Raw genomic sequence first — 17,774 nt, forward strand, 5'->3', positions numbered from 1 at the left:
ACATGTAGTACTAGTGTTATAGTGAACATATAGTACCTGTGTAATGAACATGTAATACTAGTGTAGTGAACATATAGTACTAGTCTAATGAACATATAGTGCTAGTTTTATAGTGAAGATATAGTACTTGTGTAATGAACATGTAGACCAGTGTTATCGTGAAGATATAGTACTTGTGTAATGAACATGTAATACTGGTGTAGTGAACATATAATACTAGTGTAATGAATATACAGTCCTAGTGTTGTAGTGAACATATAGTACTAATGTAATGCACATGTAAAACTAGTGTAGTGAACATATAGTACTAGTGTAATGAACATGTAGTACTAGTGTTGTAGTGAACATGTAGTACTAGTGTTGTAGTGAACATGTAGTACTAGTGTAATGAGCATGTAATACTAGTGTTGTAGTGAACATGTATTGCTAGTGTTGTAGTGAACATGTAGTACTAGTGTAATGAACATGTAGTACTAGTATTGTAGTGAACATATCGTGCTAGTGTTCTATTGAACATGTAGTACTAGCGTAATGAGCATGTAATACAAGTGTAGTTGTGAACATGTAGGACTAGTGGTGAAGTGAACATGTAGTACTAGTGTTGTAGTGAACATGTAGTACTAGTGTAATGAACATGTAATACTCGTGTAGTGAACACGTAGTACTAGTGTTATAGTGAGCATGTAGTACTAGTTCTGTAGTGTACATGTAATACCAGTGTTGTAGTCAACATATAGTACTAATGTTGTAGTGAACATGTAGTAATATTGTTTTAGTGAACACATAGAACTAGTGTTGTAGTGAACATGTAGTACTAGTGTTGTAGTAAACATATAGTACTAGTGTTGTAGTGAACATGTAGTACTAGTGTTGTAGTGAACATGTAGTACTAGTGATGTAATGAACATGTAATACCTGTGTTGTAGTGAAGATGTAGTACTAGTGTTGTAGTGAACATGTAGTACTAGTGTAATGAACATGTAAATACTAGTGTTGTATTGAACATGTAGTCCTAGTGTTGTAGTGAACATGTAGTACTAGTTCTGTAGTGTACATGTAATACCAGTGTTGTAGTCAACATATAGTACTAATGTTGTAGTGAACATGTAGTATTATTGTTTTAGTGAACATATAGAACTAGTGTTGTAGTGAACATGTAGAACTAGTGTTGTAGTGAACATATAGTACTAGTGTTGTAGTGAACATGTAGTACTAGTGTTGTAGTGAACATGCAGTACAAGTGATGTAATGAACATGTAATACCTGTGTTGTAGTGAAGATGTAGTACTCGTGTTGTAGTGAACATGTAATACCAATGTTGTAATGAACATGTAGTACTAGTGTTTTAGTGAGCATGTAGTACAAGTGTTGTATTGAACATGTAATACTAGTGTTGTAGTGAACACGTAGTACTAGTGTTGTAGTGAACATGTAGTACTAGTGTAATGAGCATGTAATACTAGTGTTGTAGTGAACATGTATTGCTAGTGTTGTAGTGAACATGTAGTACTAGTGTAACGAACATGTAGTACTAGTATTGTAGTGAACATATCATGCTAGTGTTCTATTGAACATGTAGTACTAGCGTAATGAGCCTGTAATACAAGTGTAGTTGTGAACATGTAGTACTAGTGGTGTAGTGAACATGTAGTACTAGTGTTGTAGTGAACATGTAGTACTAGTGTAATGAACATGTAATACTCGTGTAGTGAACATGTAGTACTAGTGTTTTAGTGAGCATGTAGTACTAGTGTTGTATTGAACATGTAAATACTAGAGTTGTATTGAACATGTAGTCCTAGTGTTGTAGTGAACATGTAGTACTAGTTCTGTAGTGTGCATGTAATACCAGTATTGTAGTCAACATGTAGTACTAATGTTGTAGTGAACATGTAGTATTATTGTTTTAGTGAACATATAGAACTAGTGTTGTAGTGAACATGTAGTACTAGTGTTGTAGTGAACATGTAGTACTAGTGTTGTAGTGAACATGTAGTACTAGTGTTGTAGTGAACATGTAGTACTAGTGATGTAATAAACATGTAATACCTGTGTTGTAGTGAAGATGTAGTACTCGTGTTGTAGTGAACATGTAATACCAATGTTGTAATGAACATGTAGTACTAGTGTTTTAGTGAGCATGTAGTACAAGTGTTGTATTGAACATGTAATACTAGTGTTGTAGTGAACATGTAATACCAATGTTGTAGTGAACATGTAGAACTAGTGTTGTAGTGAACATGTAATACCAGTGCTGTAGTGAACACGTAGTACTAGTGTTGTAGTGAGCATGTAGTACTAGTGTTGTAGTGAATACGTAGTACCAGTGTTGTAGTGAACATGTAGGACTAGTGTTGTAGTGAATACGTAGTGCCAGTGTTGTAGTTAACAGGTAGTACTAGTGTTGTATTGAGCATGTAGTACTAGTGTTCTACTGAACATGTAGTACTAGTGTTGTAGTGAGCATGCAGTACTAGTGTTCTAGTGAACATGTGGTACTAGTGTTGTAGTGAACATGTAGTGCTAGTGTTGTAGTGAACATGTAGTACTAGTGTTGTAGTGAACATGTAATACCAGTGTTGTAGTGAACATGTAGTACTAATGTTGTGGTGAACATATAATACCAGTGTTGTAGTGAACATGTAGTACTAGTGTTGTAGTGAACATGTAGTACTAGTGTTGTAGTAAGCATGTAGGACCGGTGTTGTAGTGAACATGAAGTACTAGTGTTGTAGTGAACATGTAGTACGAGTGTTGTGGTGAACATATAATACCAGTGTTGTAGTGAACATTTAGTACTAGTGTTGTAGTGAACATGTAGTACTAGTGTTGTAGTAAGCACGTAGGACCGGTGTTGCAGTGAACATGAAGTACTAGTGTTGTAGTGAACATGTAGTACTAGTGCTGTATTGAACATGTAGTACTAGTGTTGTAGTGAACATGTAGTACTAGTGTTGTAGTGAACATGTATTACTAGTGTTGTAGTGAACATGGAATACCAGTGTTGTAGTTAACATGTAGTACTAGTGTTGTAGTGAACATGGTCATAAAAGTTAACATTTCTTGTATAACATATCGTTAAGGTTCAGTTAAAGATAATGTTGTGTTCCCTGCAGGACCCAGAGAACATGTGGGCCTACGAGGTAGACGCCAGGTCGACAGGGGACACAAAGTCTGCCCGGGAGGAGCGTCGAGGAGACGTAGTGGTGGGCCAGTACAGCGCCATGGACCCTGATGGTTCTCTCTGCGTCGTCGACTACTCTGTAGCTCCCGACACTGACTTCCAGGCCACTGTTACCAAGCAATCCACCCATGAAAACTTCCAGAGCCAAAGCCAATAGCACCAGCAAAGGCGCAACCAGTTCCAGAATCAACAGACCCGCCGCGACCAGTTCCAGAACCAACAGAACAGCCGCAACCAGTTTCAGAACCAACAGACCCGCCGCAACCAGTTGCTGAACCAACAGAGCCGCCCCGACCAGTTCCAGAAACAACAGAACCGCCCCGACCAGTTCCAGAACCAACAGAGCCACCAGGCCAGTTCCAGAACCAACTGTCTACCCGCGACCCATTCCAGAACCAACTGTCTACTCGCGACCAGTTCCAGAACCAACAAAGCCGCCCCGACCAGTTCCAGAGCCAACAGAGCCGCCCCGACCAGTTCCAGAACCAACTGTCTACTAGCGACCAGTTCCAGAACCAACAAAGCCGCCGCGACCAGTTCCAGAACCAACAAAGCCGCCCCGACCAGTTCCAGAGCCAACAGAACCGCCCCGACCAGTTCCAGAACCAACTGTCTACCCGCGACCAGTTCCAAAACCAACAAAGCCGCGGCGACCAGTTCCAGAACCAACAGAACCTCCCCCACCAGTTCCAAAACCAACTGTCTACCCGCAACCAGTTCCAGAATCAAGTGAACCGAGATCAATCTTCTCTGAATATTAGACAGTAATCACAGAGAGACAACCAGTATCAACAGAAACGCAACCAGTATCAACAAGACCGCAACCAGTATCAACACAACCGTAACCAGTACCAGCTGAATCATTACCAACAGAACAGCAACTACTACCAGGAGAACCGCAACCAGTACCAGTCCAACTATCGCACGAGTACCAACCAATACAACCACAACAACCAGTCCAACAACCTCCACAACAACAGGTACATCTCACAAAGTTACGGCTCCACCAACAACAACCACAACTACAACCAAAACTCACACCTCAACTCCAACCTTTTCAACCTGGAATACAACCAACAACTCTCCCGGTTATCCACCAACAACCACAACCAGTACGGAAGGAGCCAAGTTAGTGTGGTTCCTGCTGGAAATCACAAGTATCGACTACAACAAATGAACCACTGGCAACACTAAATGGTTGTGAGAATGTCTTTACTCTGTATAAACTGTCAATATAATACTATGGTACTGTATTTTTATGTATTTCTCGCTAAACAAAGCAGAATGTATTAATGTTTTTTATCTGATTGACGCTATTGTATGTTTCTGTTGTGTTAATGAATGATGTTAAAGTGTTGGTGAGAGTAAACACTAATATGCAGAATAGGTCAAGTGTTGGTGAAAGTAAACACTAATATACAGAGTACGTCAAGTGTTGCTGAGAGTAAACACTAATATACAGTATACGTCAAGTGTTGGTGAAAATAAACACTAATATACAGTATACGTCAAATGTTGGTGACAGTAAACACTAATATACAGTATACGTCAAATGTTGGTGACAGTAAACACTAATATACAGTATACGTCAAGTGTTGGTGAGAGTAAACACTAATATACAGTATACGTCAAGTGTTGGTGAGAGTAAACACTAATATACAGTATAGGTCAAGGCATGGTGATATTGGGGACTAGATGGGGTGTATACTTGACTGTTTTTGTAATAGATATGATACCGGTACACATACAGGTTCACATACCGGTACACATACAGGTACACATACAGGTACACATACCGGTACACATATAGGTACACATACAGGTACACATACAGGTACACATACCGGTACACATACAGGTGCACATACATGTACACATATAGGTACACATACCGGTACACATAGAGAGACTTAGGTAACGTAGTACCGAGGTAGATTTATGTGTGTGTGTGTGTGTGTGTGTGTGTGTGTGTATGTGTGTGTGATATTAGCTGGTCTTTGCTATCACAACAGTTACGGCTGGAGATGACGGAATTGAAAACATATCTTATCCCGATTCATGATAGCATGTAGATGTGTGTGTGTGTGTGTGTGTGTGTGTGTATCTTTCAACTGTACCTGTATCTATCTCTTAACTGTGTCTGTCTCTCAACTATACCTGTATCTGTCTCTTAACTCTATCTGTATCTGTCTCTTAACTGTACCTGCATCTGTCTCTTAACTGTACGTGTATCTGTCTCTTAACTGTACCTGTATCTGTCTCTTAACTCTACCTGTATCTGTCTCTCAATTCTACCTGTATCTGTCTCTAAACTGAACCTGTATCTGTCTCTCAACGGTACCTGTATCTGTCTATTAACTCTACCTGCATCAGTCTCTTAACTGTACCTGTATCTGTCTCTTAACTGTACCTGTATCTGTCTCTTAACTGTACCTGTATCTGTCTCTTAACTGTACCTGTATCTGTCTCTTAACTGTACCTGTATCTGTCTCTTAACTGTACCTGTATCTGTCTCTTAACTGTACCTGCATCTGTCTCTTAATTGTACCTGTATCTGTCTCTTAACTGTACCTGTATCTGTCTCTTAACTGTACCTGTATCTGTCTCTTAACTGTACTTGTATCTGTCTCTCAACTGTACCTGTATCTGTCTCTTAACTGTACCTGTATCTGTCTCTTAACTGTACCTGTATCTGTCTCTTAACTGTACCTGTATCTGTCTCTTAACTGTACCTGTATCTGTCTCTTAACTGTACCTGTATCTGTCTCTTAACTGTACCTGTATCTGTCTCTTAACTGTACCTGTATCTGTCTCTTAACTGTACCTGTATCTGTCTCTTAACTGTACCTGTATCTGTCTCTTAACTGTACCTGTATCTGTCTCTTAACTGTACCTGTATCTGTCTCTTAACTGTACCTGTATCTGTCTCTTAACTGTACCTGTATCACTACCCTTATGTATTACTTGTACCAATACCTATAGTTACTATATATGCTGATCTACCTATATAACCTAATTCATTTGTCCATCTATTTATATATCTATCTACTTTATTAGGCTTTATATAAGGATTAACACAAACAAACAAAAAACGACATTTTATCACATTATTTAAAAAAAAAACATACAAAATCTTCTTTTTTTTCAATAATATTCATCGGGGGAGAAGATGAGATCAGACCCCTTGAGATAAGCCGTCCCTAACCGTAGTCCTGACACTACGATGAATTTTATTACATTAGACAAAATGCTGGTCGATTGTGCCGTCCCTTCCGATCCCTCGCAAGGAGGACTCTGCGTGACAGCAGATTTCACCTTTGGGGCGACACAGCTCTTCCCTTGGGAGGGTATGTAAGGAGGACTCTGCATGACAGCAGATGTCACCTTAGGGGCGACACAGCTCTTCCCTTGGGAGGGGATGTAAGGAGGACTCTGCATGAAAGCAGATGTCACCTTAGGGGCGATACAGCTTTTCCCTTGCGAGGGGATGTAAGGAGGACTCTGCATGACAGCAGATGTCACCTTAGGGGCGACACAGCTCTTCCCTTGGGAGGGGATGTAAGGAGGACTCTGCATGACAGCAGATGTCACCTTAGGGGCGACACAGCTTTTCCCTTGCGAGGGGATGTAAGGAGGACTCTGCATGACAGCAGATGTCACCTTAGGGGCGACACAGCTTTTCCCTTGCGAGGGGATGTAAGGAGGACTCTGCATGACAGTCTTCCTTTCAGTGACAGTTGGGAAAGAAAGCTGCTGGAGGGAAGACTCTAAACGTCTAATAACTTCACAGAGATCAGGCCGATCTACTGGGTTCTGCTGTAGCATATCTAAGAATAATTGTCTGGTGCCGGGCGGCCACGCCTTTAGGTGTCGGTCACTCAATAATGTCTCAGTAACAAAATTAAGGGTGAACCCCAAAGAGAAAACATCAGCCTTGGGGTGACATGGGTGACCAGCAAGGATCTCTGGGGCATAAAAGCGAAAATCACTTGGTGATCCAGAGATATTTGTCAACTCTCCCACGGCTGTAGAAAGCCCAAAATCGATGATGTGGGCCGTGAAGATACCATCGGCTGTGTTCTCTTCTATTAACACATTATCTTCCTTAAAATCGTTATGGACAACGCCCTGACCGTGAATTTCGTCAAGGCTTCGCGCCACGGCGATGTAGATTTGAATAATGTTGGCCGCTGTAAGCAACTTAGGGTGATTGAGTATATCAATGAACGTCCTTCCCTTGCAAAACGACATAACAAGTATGGGCTCATCCGTGGCCCACGTTATGATGAGGGGAGCACCGCCGGCACCGTTTACTTTTTGGGTTATCTCCCTTTCTATGTTGAAATACTTCAGATATTCCGTTTTCAAGCCTTTTTTTATGCACACGAGTTCCCCATTGAATTCGGCCAGGAGGCTGAACGCAAATGCCCCGCTACCCAATTTTTTCTGGATTTTTACAACGCTTAAGAGTTATTTGCTTGTATAACTTTCCATCTTGTTTTAACCAAACGTAAAATTTTATGAAGTACAATTTCAATAACTTTATCGTATAATATACATTATATATTTATATAGTAAGAGGTTATGTGAACATTTAGTACTAGTGTAATGAACATGTAATACAAGTGAAGTGAACATATAGTACTTGTGTAATGAACATGTAATACTAGTGTAGTGAACATATAGTACTTGTGTAATGAACATGTAATACTAGTGTAGTGAACATATAGTACTTGTGTAATGAACATGTAATACTAGTGTATTGAACATATACTACTTGTATAATGAGCATATAGTGCTAGTGTTGTAGTGAACATATAGTACTTGTGCAATGAACATGTAGTACTAGTGTTATAGTGAACATATAGTACTTGTGTAATGAACATGTAATACTAGTGTAGTGAACAAATAGTACTTGTGCAATGAACATGTAGTACTAGTGTTGTAGTGAACATAGAGTACTTGTGTAATGAACATGTAGTACTAGTGTTATAGTGAACATATAGTACCTGTGTAATGAACATGTAATACTAGTGTAGTGAACATATAGTACTAGTCTAATGAACATATAGTGCTAGTTTTATAGTGAAGATATAGTACTTGTGTAATGAACATGTAGACCAGTGTTATAGTGAAGATATAGTACTCGTGTAATGAACATGTAATACTAGTGTAGTGAACAAATAGTACTTGTGCAATGAACATGTAGTACTAGTGTTGTAGTGAACATAGAGTACTTGTGTAATGAACATGTAGTACTAGTGTTATAGTGAACATATAGTACCTGTGTAATGAACATGTAATACTAGTGTAGTGAACATATAGTACTAGTCTAATGAACATATAGTGCTAGTTTTATAGTGAAGATATAGTACTTGTGTAATGAACATGTAGACCAGTGTTATAGTGAAGATATAGTACTTGTGTAATGAACATGTAATACTGGTGTAGTGAACATATAATACTAGTGTAATGAATATACAGTCCTAGTGTTGTAGTGAACATATAGTACTAATGTAATGCACATGTAAAACTAGTGTAGTGAACATATGGTACTAGTGTAATGAACATGTAGTACTAGTGTTGTAGTGAACATGTAGTATTAGTGTTGTAGTGAACATGTAGTACTAGTGTAATGAGCATGTAATACTAGTGTTGTAGTGAACATGTATTGCTAGTGTTGTAGTGAACATGTAGTACTAGTGTAATGAACATGTAGTACTAGTATTGTAGTGAACATATCGTGCTAGTGTTCTATTGAACATGTAGTTCTAGCGTAATGAGCATGTAATACAAGTGTAGTTGTGAACATGTAGGACTAGTGGTGAAGTGAACATGTAGTACTAGTGTTGTAGTGAACATGTAGTACTAGTGTAATGAACATGTAATACTCGTGTAGTGAACACGTAGTACTAGTGTTATAGTGAGCATGTAGTACTAGTTCTGTAGTGTACATGTAATACCAGTGTTGTAGTCAACATATAGTACTAATGTTGTAGTGAACATGTAGTATTATTGTTTTAGTGAACATATAGAACTAGTGTTGTAGTGAACATGTAGTACTAGTGTTGTAGTGAACATATAGTACTAGTGTTGTAGTTAACATGTAGTACTAGTGTTGTAGTGAACATGTAGTACTAGTGATGTAATGAACATGTAATACCTGTGTTGTAGTGAAGATGTAGTACTAGTGTTGTAGTGAACATGTAGTACTAGTGTAATGAACATGTAAATACTAGTGTTGTATTGAACATGTAGTCCTAGTGTTGTAGTGAACATGTAGTACTAGTTCTGTAGTGTACATGTAATACCAGTGTTGTAGTCAACATATAGTACTAATGTTGTAGTGAACATGTAGTATTATTGTTTTAGTGAACATATAGAACTAGTGTTGTAGTGAACATGTAGTACTAGTGTTGTAGTGAACATATAGTACTAGTGTTGTAGTGAACATGTAGTACTAGTGTTGTAGTGAACATGTAGTACTAGTGATGTAATGAACATGTAATACCTGTGTTGTAGTGAAGATGTAGTACTCGTGTTGTAGTGAACATGTAATACCAATATTGTAATGAACATGTAGTACTAGTGTTTTAGTGAGCATGTAGTACAAGTGTTGTATTGAACATGTAATACTAGTGTTGTAGTGAACATGTATTGCTAGTGTTGTAGTGAACATGTAGTACGAGTGTAATGAACATGTAGTACTAGTATTGTAGTGAACATATCATGCTAGTGTTCTATTGAACATGTAGTACTAGCGTAATGAGCCTGTAATACAAGTGTAGTTGTGAACATGTAGTACTAGTGGTGTAGTGAACATGTAGTACTAGTGTTGTAGTGAACATGTAGTACTAGTGTAATGAACATGTAATACTCGTGTAGTGAACATGTAGTACTAGTGTTTTAGTGAGCATGTAGTACTAGTGTTGTATTGAACATGTAAATACTAGATTTGTATTGAACATGTAGTCCTAGTGTTGTAGTGAACATGTAGTACTAGTTCTGTAGTGTGCATGTAATACCAGTATTGTAGTCAACATGTAGTACTAATATTGTAGTGAACATGTAGTATTATTGTTTTAGTGAACATATAGAACTAGTGTTGTAGTGAACATGTAGTACTAGTGTTGTAGTGAACATGTAGTACTAGTGGTGTAGTGAACATGTAGTACTAGTGTTGTAGTGAACATGTAGTACTAGTGATGTAATAAACATGTAATACCTGTGTTGTAGTGAAGATGTAGTACTCGTGTTGTAGTGAACATGTAATACCAATGTTGTAATGAACATGTAGTACTAGTGTTTTAGTGAGCATGTAGTACAAGTGTTGTAGTGAACATGTAATACTAGTGTTGTAGTGAACATGTAATACCAGTGTTGTAGTGAACATGTAGAACTAGTGTTGTAGTGAACATGTAATACCAGTGCTGTAGTGAACACGTAGTACTAGTGTTGTAGTGAGCATGTAGTACTAGTGTTGTAGTGAATACGTAGTACCAGTGTTGTAGTGAACATGTAGGACTAGTGTTGTAGTGAATACGTAGTGCCAGTGTTGTAGTTAACAGGTAGTACTAGTGTTGTATTGAGCATGTAGTACTAGTGTTCTACTGAACATGTAGTACTAGTGTTGTAGTGAGCATGCAGTACTAGTGTTCTAGTGAACATGTGGTACTAGTGTTGTAGTGAACATGTAGTGCTAGTGTTGTAGTGAACATGTTGTACTAGTGTTGTAGTGAACATGTAATACCAGTGTTGTAGTGAACATGTAGTGCTAATGTTGTGGTGAACATATAATACCAGTGTTGTAGTGAACATGTAGTACTAGTGTTGTAGTGAACATGTAGTACTAGTGTTGTAGTAAGCATGTAGGACCGGTGTTGCAGTGAACATGAAGTACTAGTGTTGTAGTGAACATGTAGTACTAGTGTTGTGGTGAACATATAATACCAGTGTTGTAGTGAACATTTAGTACTAGTGTTGTAGTGAACATGTAGTACTAGTGTTGTAGTAAGCACGTAGGACCGGTGTTGTAGTGAACATGAAGTACTAGTGTTGTAGTGAACATGTAGTACTAGTGCTGTAGTGAACATGTAGTACTAGTGTTGTAGTGAACATGTAGTACTAGTGTTGTAGTGAACATGTATTACTAGTGTTGTAGTGAACATGGAATACCAGTGTTGTAGTTAACATGTAGTACTAGTGTTGTAGTGAACATGGTCATAAAAGTTAACATTTCTTGTATAACATATCGTTAAGGTACAGTTAAAGATAATGTTGTGTTCCCTGCAGGACCCAGAGAACATGTGGGCCTACGAGGTAGACGCCAGGTCGACAGGGGACAAAAAGTCTGCCCGGGAGGAGCGTCGAGGAGACGTAGTGGTGGGCCAGTACAGCGCCATGGACCCTGATGGTTCTCTCTGCGTCGTCGACTACTCTGTAGCTCCCGACACTGACTTCCAGGCCACTGTTACCAAGCAATCCACCCATGAAAACTTCCAGAGCCAAAGCCAATAGCACCAGCAAAGGCGCAACCAGTTCCAGAATCAACAGACCCGCCGCGACCAGTTCCAGAACCAACAGAACCGCCGCAACCAGTTGCTGAACCAACAGAGCCGCCCCGACCAGTTCCAGAAACAACAGAACCGCCCCGACCAGTTCCAGAACCAACAGAGCCACCAGGCCAGTTCCAGAACCAACTGTCTACCCGCGACCCATTCCAGAACCAACTGTCTACTCGCGACCAGTTCCAGAACCAACAAAGCCGCCCCGACCAGTTCCAGAGCCAACAGAGCCGCCCCGACCAGTTCCAGAACCAACTGTCTACTAGCGACCAGTTCCAGAACCAACTGTCTACTAGCGACCAGTTCCAGAACCAACAAAGCCGCCGCGACCAGTTCCAGAACCAACAAAGCCGCCCCGACTAGTTCCAGAGCCAACAGAAACACCCCGACCAGTTCCAGAACCAACTGTCTACCCGCGACCAGTTCCAAAACTAACAAAGCCGCGGCGACCAGTTCCAGAACCAACAGAACCTCCCCCACCAGTTCCAAAACCAACTGTCTACCCGCAACCAGTTCCAGAATCAAGTGAACCGAGATCAATCTTCTCTGAATATTAAACAGTAATCACAGAGAGACAACCAGTATCGACAGAAACGCAACCAGTATCAACAAGACCACAACCAGTATCAACACAACCGTAACCAGTACCAGCTGAATCATTACCAACAGAACCGCAACTAGTACCAGGAGAACCGCAACCAGTACCAGTCCAACTATCGCACGAGTACCAACCAATACAACCACAACAACCAGTCCAACAACCTCCACAACAACAGGTACATCCTACTAAAACCACCAACAACAACCACAACTACAACCAAAACTCCTCAGCCTTTTCAATAACCAACAACTCTCGATTTATCACCAACAACCACAGCAGTACCGGAAGTTGAGTAGCCATAACAAATCCACAAATATCGACTAACCAAATGAACCACTGGCAACACTAAATGGTTGTGAGAATGTCTTTACTCTGTATAAAGCGTCAATATAATACTATGGTACTGTATTTTTATGTATTTCTCGCTAAACAAAGCAGAATGTATTAATGTTTTTTATCTGATTGACGCTATTGTATGTTTCTGTTGTGTTAATGAATGATGTTAAAGTGTTGGTGAAAGTAAACACTAATATACAGAGTACGTCAAGTGTTGCTGAGAGTAAACACTAATATACAGTATACGTCAAGTGTTGGTGAAAATAAACACTAATATACAGTATACGTCAAATGTTGGTGACAGTAAACACTAATATACAGTATACGTCAAGTGTTGGTGAGAGTAAACACTAATATACAGTATACGTCAAGTGTTGGTGAGAGTAAACACTAATATACAGTATAGGTCAAGGCATGGTGATATTGGGGACTAGATGGGGTGTATACTTGACTGTTTTTGTAATAGATATGATACCGGTACACATACAGGTTCACATACCGGTACAATACAGGTACACATACAGGTACACATACCGGTACACATATAGGTACACATACAGGTACACATACAGGTACACATACCGGTACACATACAGGTGCACATACATGTACACATATAGGTACACATACCGGTACACATAAAGAGACTTAGGTAACGTAGTACCGAGGTAGATTTATGTGTGTGTGTGTGTGTGTGTGTGTGTGTGTGTATGTGTGTGTGATATTAGCTGGTCTTTGCTATCACAACAGTTACGGCTGGAGATGACGGAATTGAAAACATATCTTATCCCGATTCATGATAGCATGTAGATGTGTGTGTGTGTGTGTGTGTGTGTATCTTTCAACTGTACCTGTATCTATCTCTTAACTGTATCTGTCTCTCAACTATACCTGTATCTGTCTCTTAACTCTATCTGTATCTGTCTCTTAACTGTACCTGCATCTGTCTCTTAACTGTACGTGTATCTGTCTCTTAACTGTACCTGTATCTGTCTCTTAACTCTACCTGTATCTGTCTCTCAATTCTACCTGTATCTGTCTCTAAACTGAACCTGTATCTGTCTCTTAACTCTACCTTCTCTTAACTGTACCATGCTCTGCTATACCTGTATCTGTGTGACTTTGTAACTGTACCTGTATCTGTCTCTTAACTGTACCTGTATCTGTCTCTTAACTGTACCTGTATCTGTCTCTTAACTGTACCTGTATCTGTCTCTCACTGTACCTGTATCTGTCTCTTAAATGTACCTGTATCTGTCTCTTAACTGTACCTGTATCTGTCTCTCAACTGTACCTGTATCTGTCTCTTAACTGTACCTGTATCTGTCTCTTAACTGTACCTGTATCTGTCTCTTAACTGTACCTGTATCACTACCCTTATGTATTACTTGTACCAATACCTATAGTTACTATATATGCTGATCTACCTATATAACCTAATTCATTTGTCCATCTATTTATATATCTATCTACTTTATTAGGCTTTATATAAGGATTAACACAAACAAACAAAAAACGACATTTTATCACATTATTTAAAAAAAAAACATACAAAATCTTTTTTTTCAATAATATTCATCGGGGGAGAAGATGAGATCAGACCCCTTGAGATAAGCCGTCCCTAACCGTAGTCCTGACACTACGATGAATTTTATTACATTAGACAAAATGCTGGTCGATTGTGCCGTCCCTTCCGATCCCTCGCAAGGAGGACTCTGCGTGACAGCAGATTTCACCTTTGGGGCGACACAGCTCCTCCCTTGCGAGGGGATGTAAGGAGGACTCTGCATGACAGCAGATGTCACCTTAGGGGCGACACAGCTCTTCCCTTGGGAGGGGATGTAAGGAGGACTCTGCATGAAAGCAGATGTCACCTTAGGGGCGATACAGCTTTTCCCTTGCGAGGGGATGTAAGGAGGACTCTGCATGACAGCAGATGTCACCTTAGGGGCGACACAGCTTTTCCCTTGGGAGGGGATGTAAGGAGGACTTTGCATGACAGCAGATGTCACCTTAGGGGCGACACAGCTCCTCCCTTGCGAGGGGATGTAAGGAGGACTCTGCATGACAGCAGATGTCACCTTAGGGGCAACACAGCTTTTCCCTTGCGAGGGGATGTAAGGAGGACTTTGCATGACAGCAGATGTCACCTTAGGGGCGACACAGCTCTTCCCTTGGGAGGAGATGTAAGGAGGACTCTGCATGACATCAGATGTCACCTTAGGGGCGACACAGCTTTTCCCTTGCGAGGGGATGTAAGGAGGACTCTGCATGACAGCAGATGTCACCTTAGGGGCGACACAGCTTTTCCCTTGCGAGGGGATGTAAGGAGGACTCTGCATGACAGCAGATGTCACCTTAGGGGCGACACAGCTTTTCCCTTGCTAGGGGATGTAAGGAGGACTCTGTATGACAGTCTTCCTTTCAGTGACAGTTGGGAAAGTAAGCTGCTGGAGGGAAGACTCTAAACGTCTAATAACTTCACAGAGATCAGGCAGATCTACTGGGTTCTGCTGTAGCATATCTAAGAATAATTGTCTGGTGCCGGGCGGCCACGCCTTTAGGTGTCGGTCACTCAATAATGTCTCAGTAACAAAATTAAGGGTGAACCCCAAAGAGAAAACATCAGCCTTGGGGTGACATGGGAGACCAGCAAGCAGCTCTGGGGCATAAAAGGGAAAATCAGTTGGTGATCCAGAGATATTTGTCAACTCTCCCACGGCTGTAGAAAGCCCAAAATCGATGATGTGGGCCGTGAAGCTACCATCGGCTGTGTTCTCTTCTATTAACACATTATCTTCCTTAAAATCGTTATGGACAACGCCCTGACCGTGAATTTCGTCAAGGCTTCGCGCCACGGCGATGTAGATTTGAATAATGTTTGCCGCGGTAAGCAACTTAGGGTGATTGAGTATATCAATGAACGTCCTTCCCTTGCAAAACGACATAACAAGTATGGGCTCATCCGTGGCCCACGTTATGATGAGGGGAGCACCGCAGGCACCGTTTACTTTTTGGGTTATCTCCCTTTCTATGTTCAAATACTTCAGATATTCCGTTTTTAAGCCTTTTTTTATTCACACGAGTTCCCCATTGAACTCGGCCAGGAGGCTGAACGCAAATGCCCCGCTACCCAATTTTTTCTGGATTTTTACAACGCTTAAGAGTTATTTGCTTGTATAACTTTCCATCTTGTTTTAACCAAACGTAAAATTTTATGAAGTATAATTTCAATAACTTTATCGTATACTGTATATTATATAACTGTATATTAAGAGGTTATGTGAACATTTAGTACTAGTGTAATGAACATGTAATACAAGTGTAGTGAACATATAGTACTTGTGTAATGAACATGTAATACTTGTGTAGTGAACATATAGTACTAGTGCAATGAACATGTAGTACTAGTGTTGTAGTGAACATGTAGTAATAGTGTAATGAACACGTAGTACTTGTATTGTAGTGAATATATAGTGCTAGTGTTGTAGTGAACATGTATTACTAATGTAATGAACATGTAATACTAGTGTAGTGAACATATAGTACTAGTGTAATGAACATGTAGTACTAGTGTTGTATTGAACATGTAGTACTAGTGTAATGAACATGCAATACTCGTGTTGTAGTGAACATGTAGTACTGGTATTGTAGTGAACATGTAGTACTAGTGTTGTAGTGAACATGTATTATTAGTGTAATGAACATGTATTACTAGTGTTGTATTGAACATGTAGTACTAGTGTTGTAGTGAACATGTAGTACTGGTATTGTAGTGACATGTAGTACTAGTGTTGTAGTGAACATGTAGTACTGGTGTTGTAGTGAACATGTAGTGCTAGTGTTGTAGTGAGCATGTAGTACTAGTGTTGCAGTGAACATTTAGTACTAGTATTGTAATGAACATGTAGTACTAGTGTTGTAGTGAACATGTAGTACTAGTGTTGTAGTGAACATGTAGTACTAGTGTTGTAATGAACATGTAGTACTAGTGGGAGTTGCCAAGTGTCAGTGCCAGCGTGTCGATAGGCCTACCCTAGCAAGGGTGGCATCGCGACTCTCGCCCCTATGGGGCCAAGTGCCTCAAGTAACGGCCACTCCATGTAGTGTCGGCTGACCAAGTGAGTATATATAACTAATGTTACATCAGCGAGACCATAGAAATGGTGCCTATCTCTACCAAAGTGACATAATCAAGTGTTAGGTGTGACAATTCTTGCTCCCAGTGGATTATTCTCATGTGTGGATTATCGTCCACATGGGGGGTGCCCGACACAACCACACGCGCGCGTATGCCCTTACTACTCGGACACCACAGGCCAGGCCATCACCTCTGTGCCTCATACGCATAAGATCTAGTTTCTTCGTCCGTATGGGCCCAATAGCAGAGGTCGGAGGCGGAAATATCTGTCGCCCAAGGTGCTGGTCACTATGCCTGGCAACAGTCTTTGCTGCGTCTGTGCTAGCCCGAACCAAAACTGCACAAACTGGCTTTGTGCGAGAAACAATCGATCATGTGTGGATTGCAGGAAGCTAGACCAGTGTCGGAACCCACGTGGCAGGGAGCCGACACAGGCGGCCACAGTGGATATCGCCGGGACCCAACCACCCGATGATATCCGAAATGATAGCAGTGAGTCTACTCAACCCGAAAATGTAGTACTAATAAATGCTGCTCCCTCAGTAGCAGGTGTCCAGGAGGAGAATGAGAGACAGCCGCCTCAGTGGAAAGGCATGTCGATGGAAAATGCAGGCGTATGGGTCAAAGAAACCTACTCAGAAATTGTCAAGTGGTCGCCTGCTAACTTATTTGAACCACCCAAGTGTGCGGCCACCAAAGAAATGATTCGGGAGATGACTTTCTTCATGACTGATTACACTCAGGACCGCTTCCTCGCCCCCCTAGCTCTTCAAATACTGGCAATAATACCACATCTATTTTGTCAGAGGACACACACAAAGGCTAAGCACAAAGAAAATGTGGCAGCAATGAAGAGAAGATCGACAATGTGGCGGACTGGGGCCCTAGATGATCTCCTATGTGAAGCAAGCACACTGCAGGAGAGACTAAAATCTACGGGTGACGGAA

The 17,774-nt window shown here is 40.6% G+C and overlaps 1 protein-coding gene across 1 annotated transcript; it reads left to right on the top strand.

The window, feature by feature from the left end:
- Positions 1 to 3,116: 3,116 nt before the first annotated feature.
- Positions 3,117 to 11,701, top strand: LOC121865386 (protein kinase 4-like; the record flags this gene model as incomplete). Its single annotated transcript, XM_042364727.1, has 3 exons — positions 3,117 to 3,293; positions 3,980 to 4,312; positions 11,477 to 11,701. Coding segments are annotated over 3 exons (735 nt in total), but the record flags the coding sequence as incomplete, so codon positions are not given.
- Positions 11,702 to 17,774: the final 6,073 nt, after the last annotated feature.

This window comes from Homarus americanus, unplaced genomic scaffold, assembly GCF_018991925.1.
Source record: "Homarus americanus isolate GMGI-L3 unplaced genomic scaffold, GMGI_Hamer_2.0 scaffold41847, whole genome shotgun sequence".
In the NCBI taxonomy this organism is placed as follows: domain Eukaryota; kingdom Metazoa; phylum Arthropoda; class Malacostraca; order Decapoda; family Nephropidae; genus Homarus; species Homarus americanus.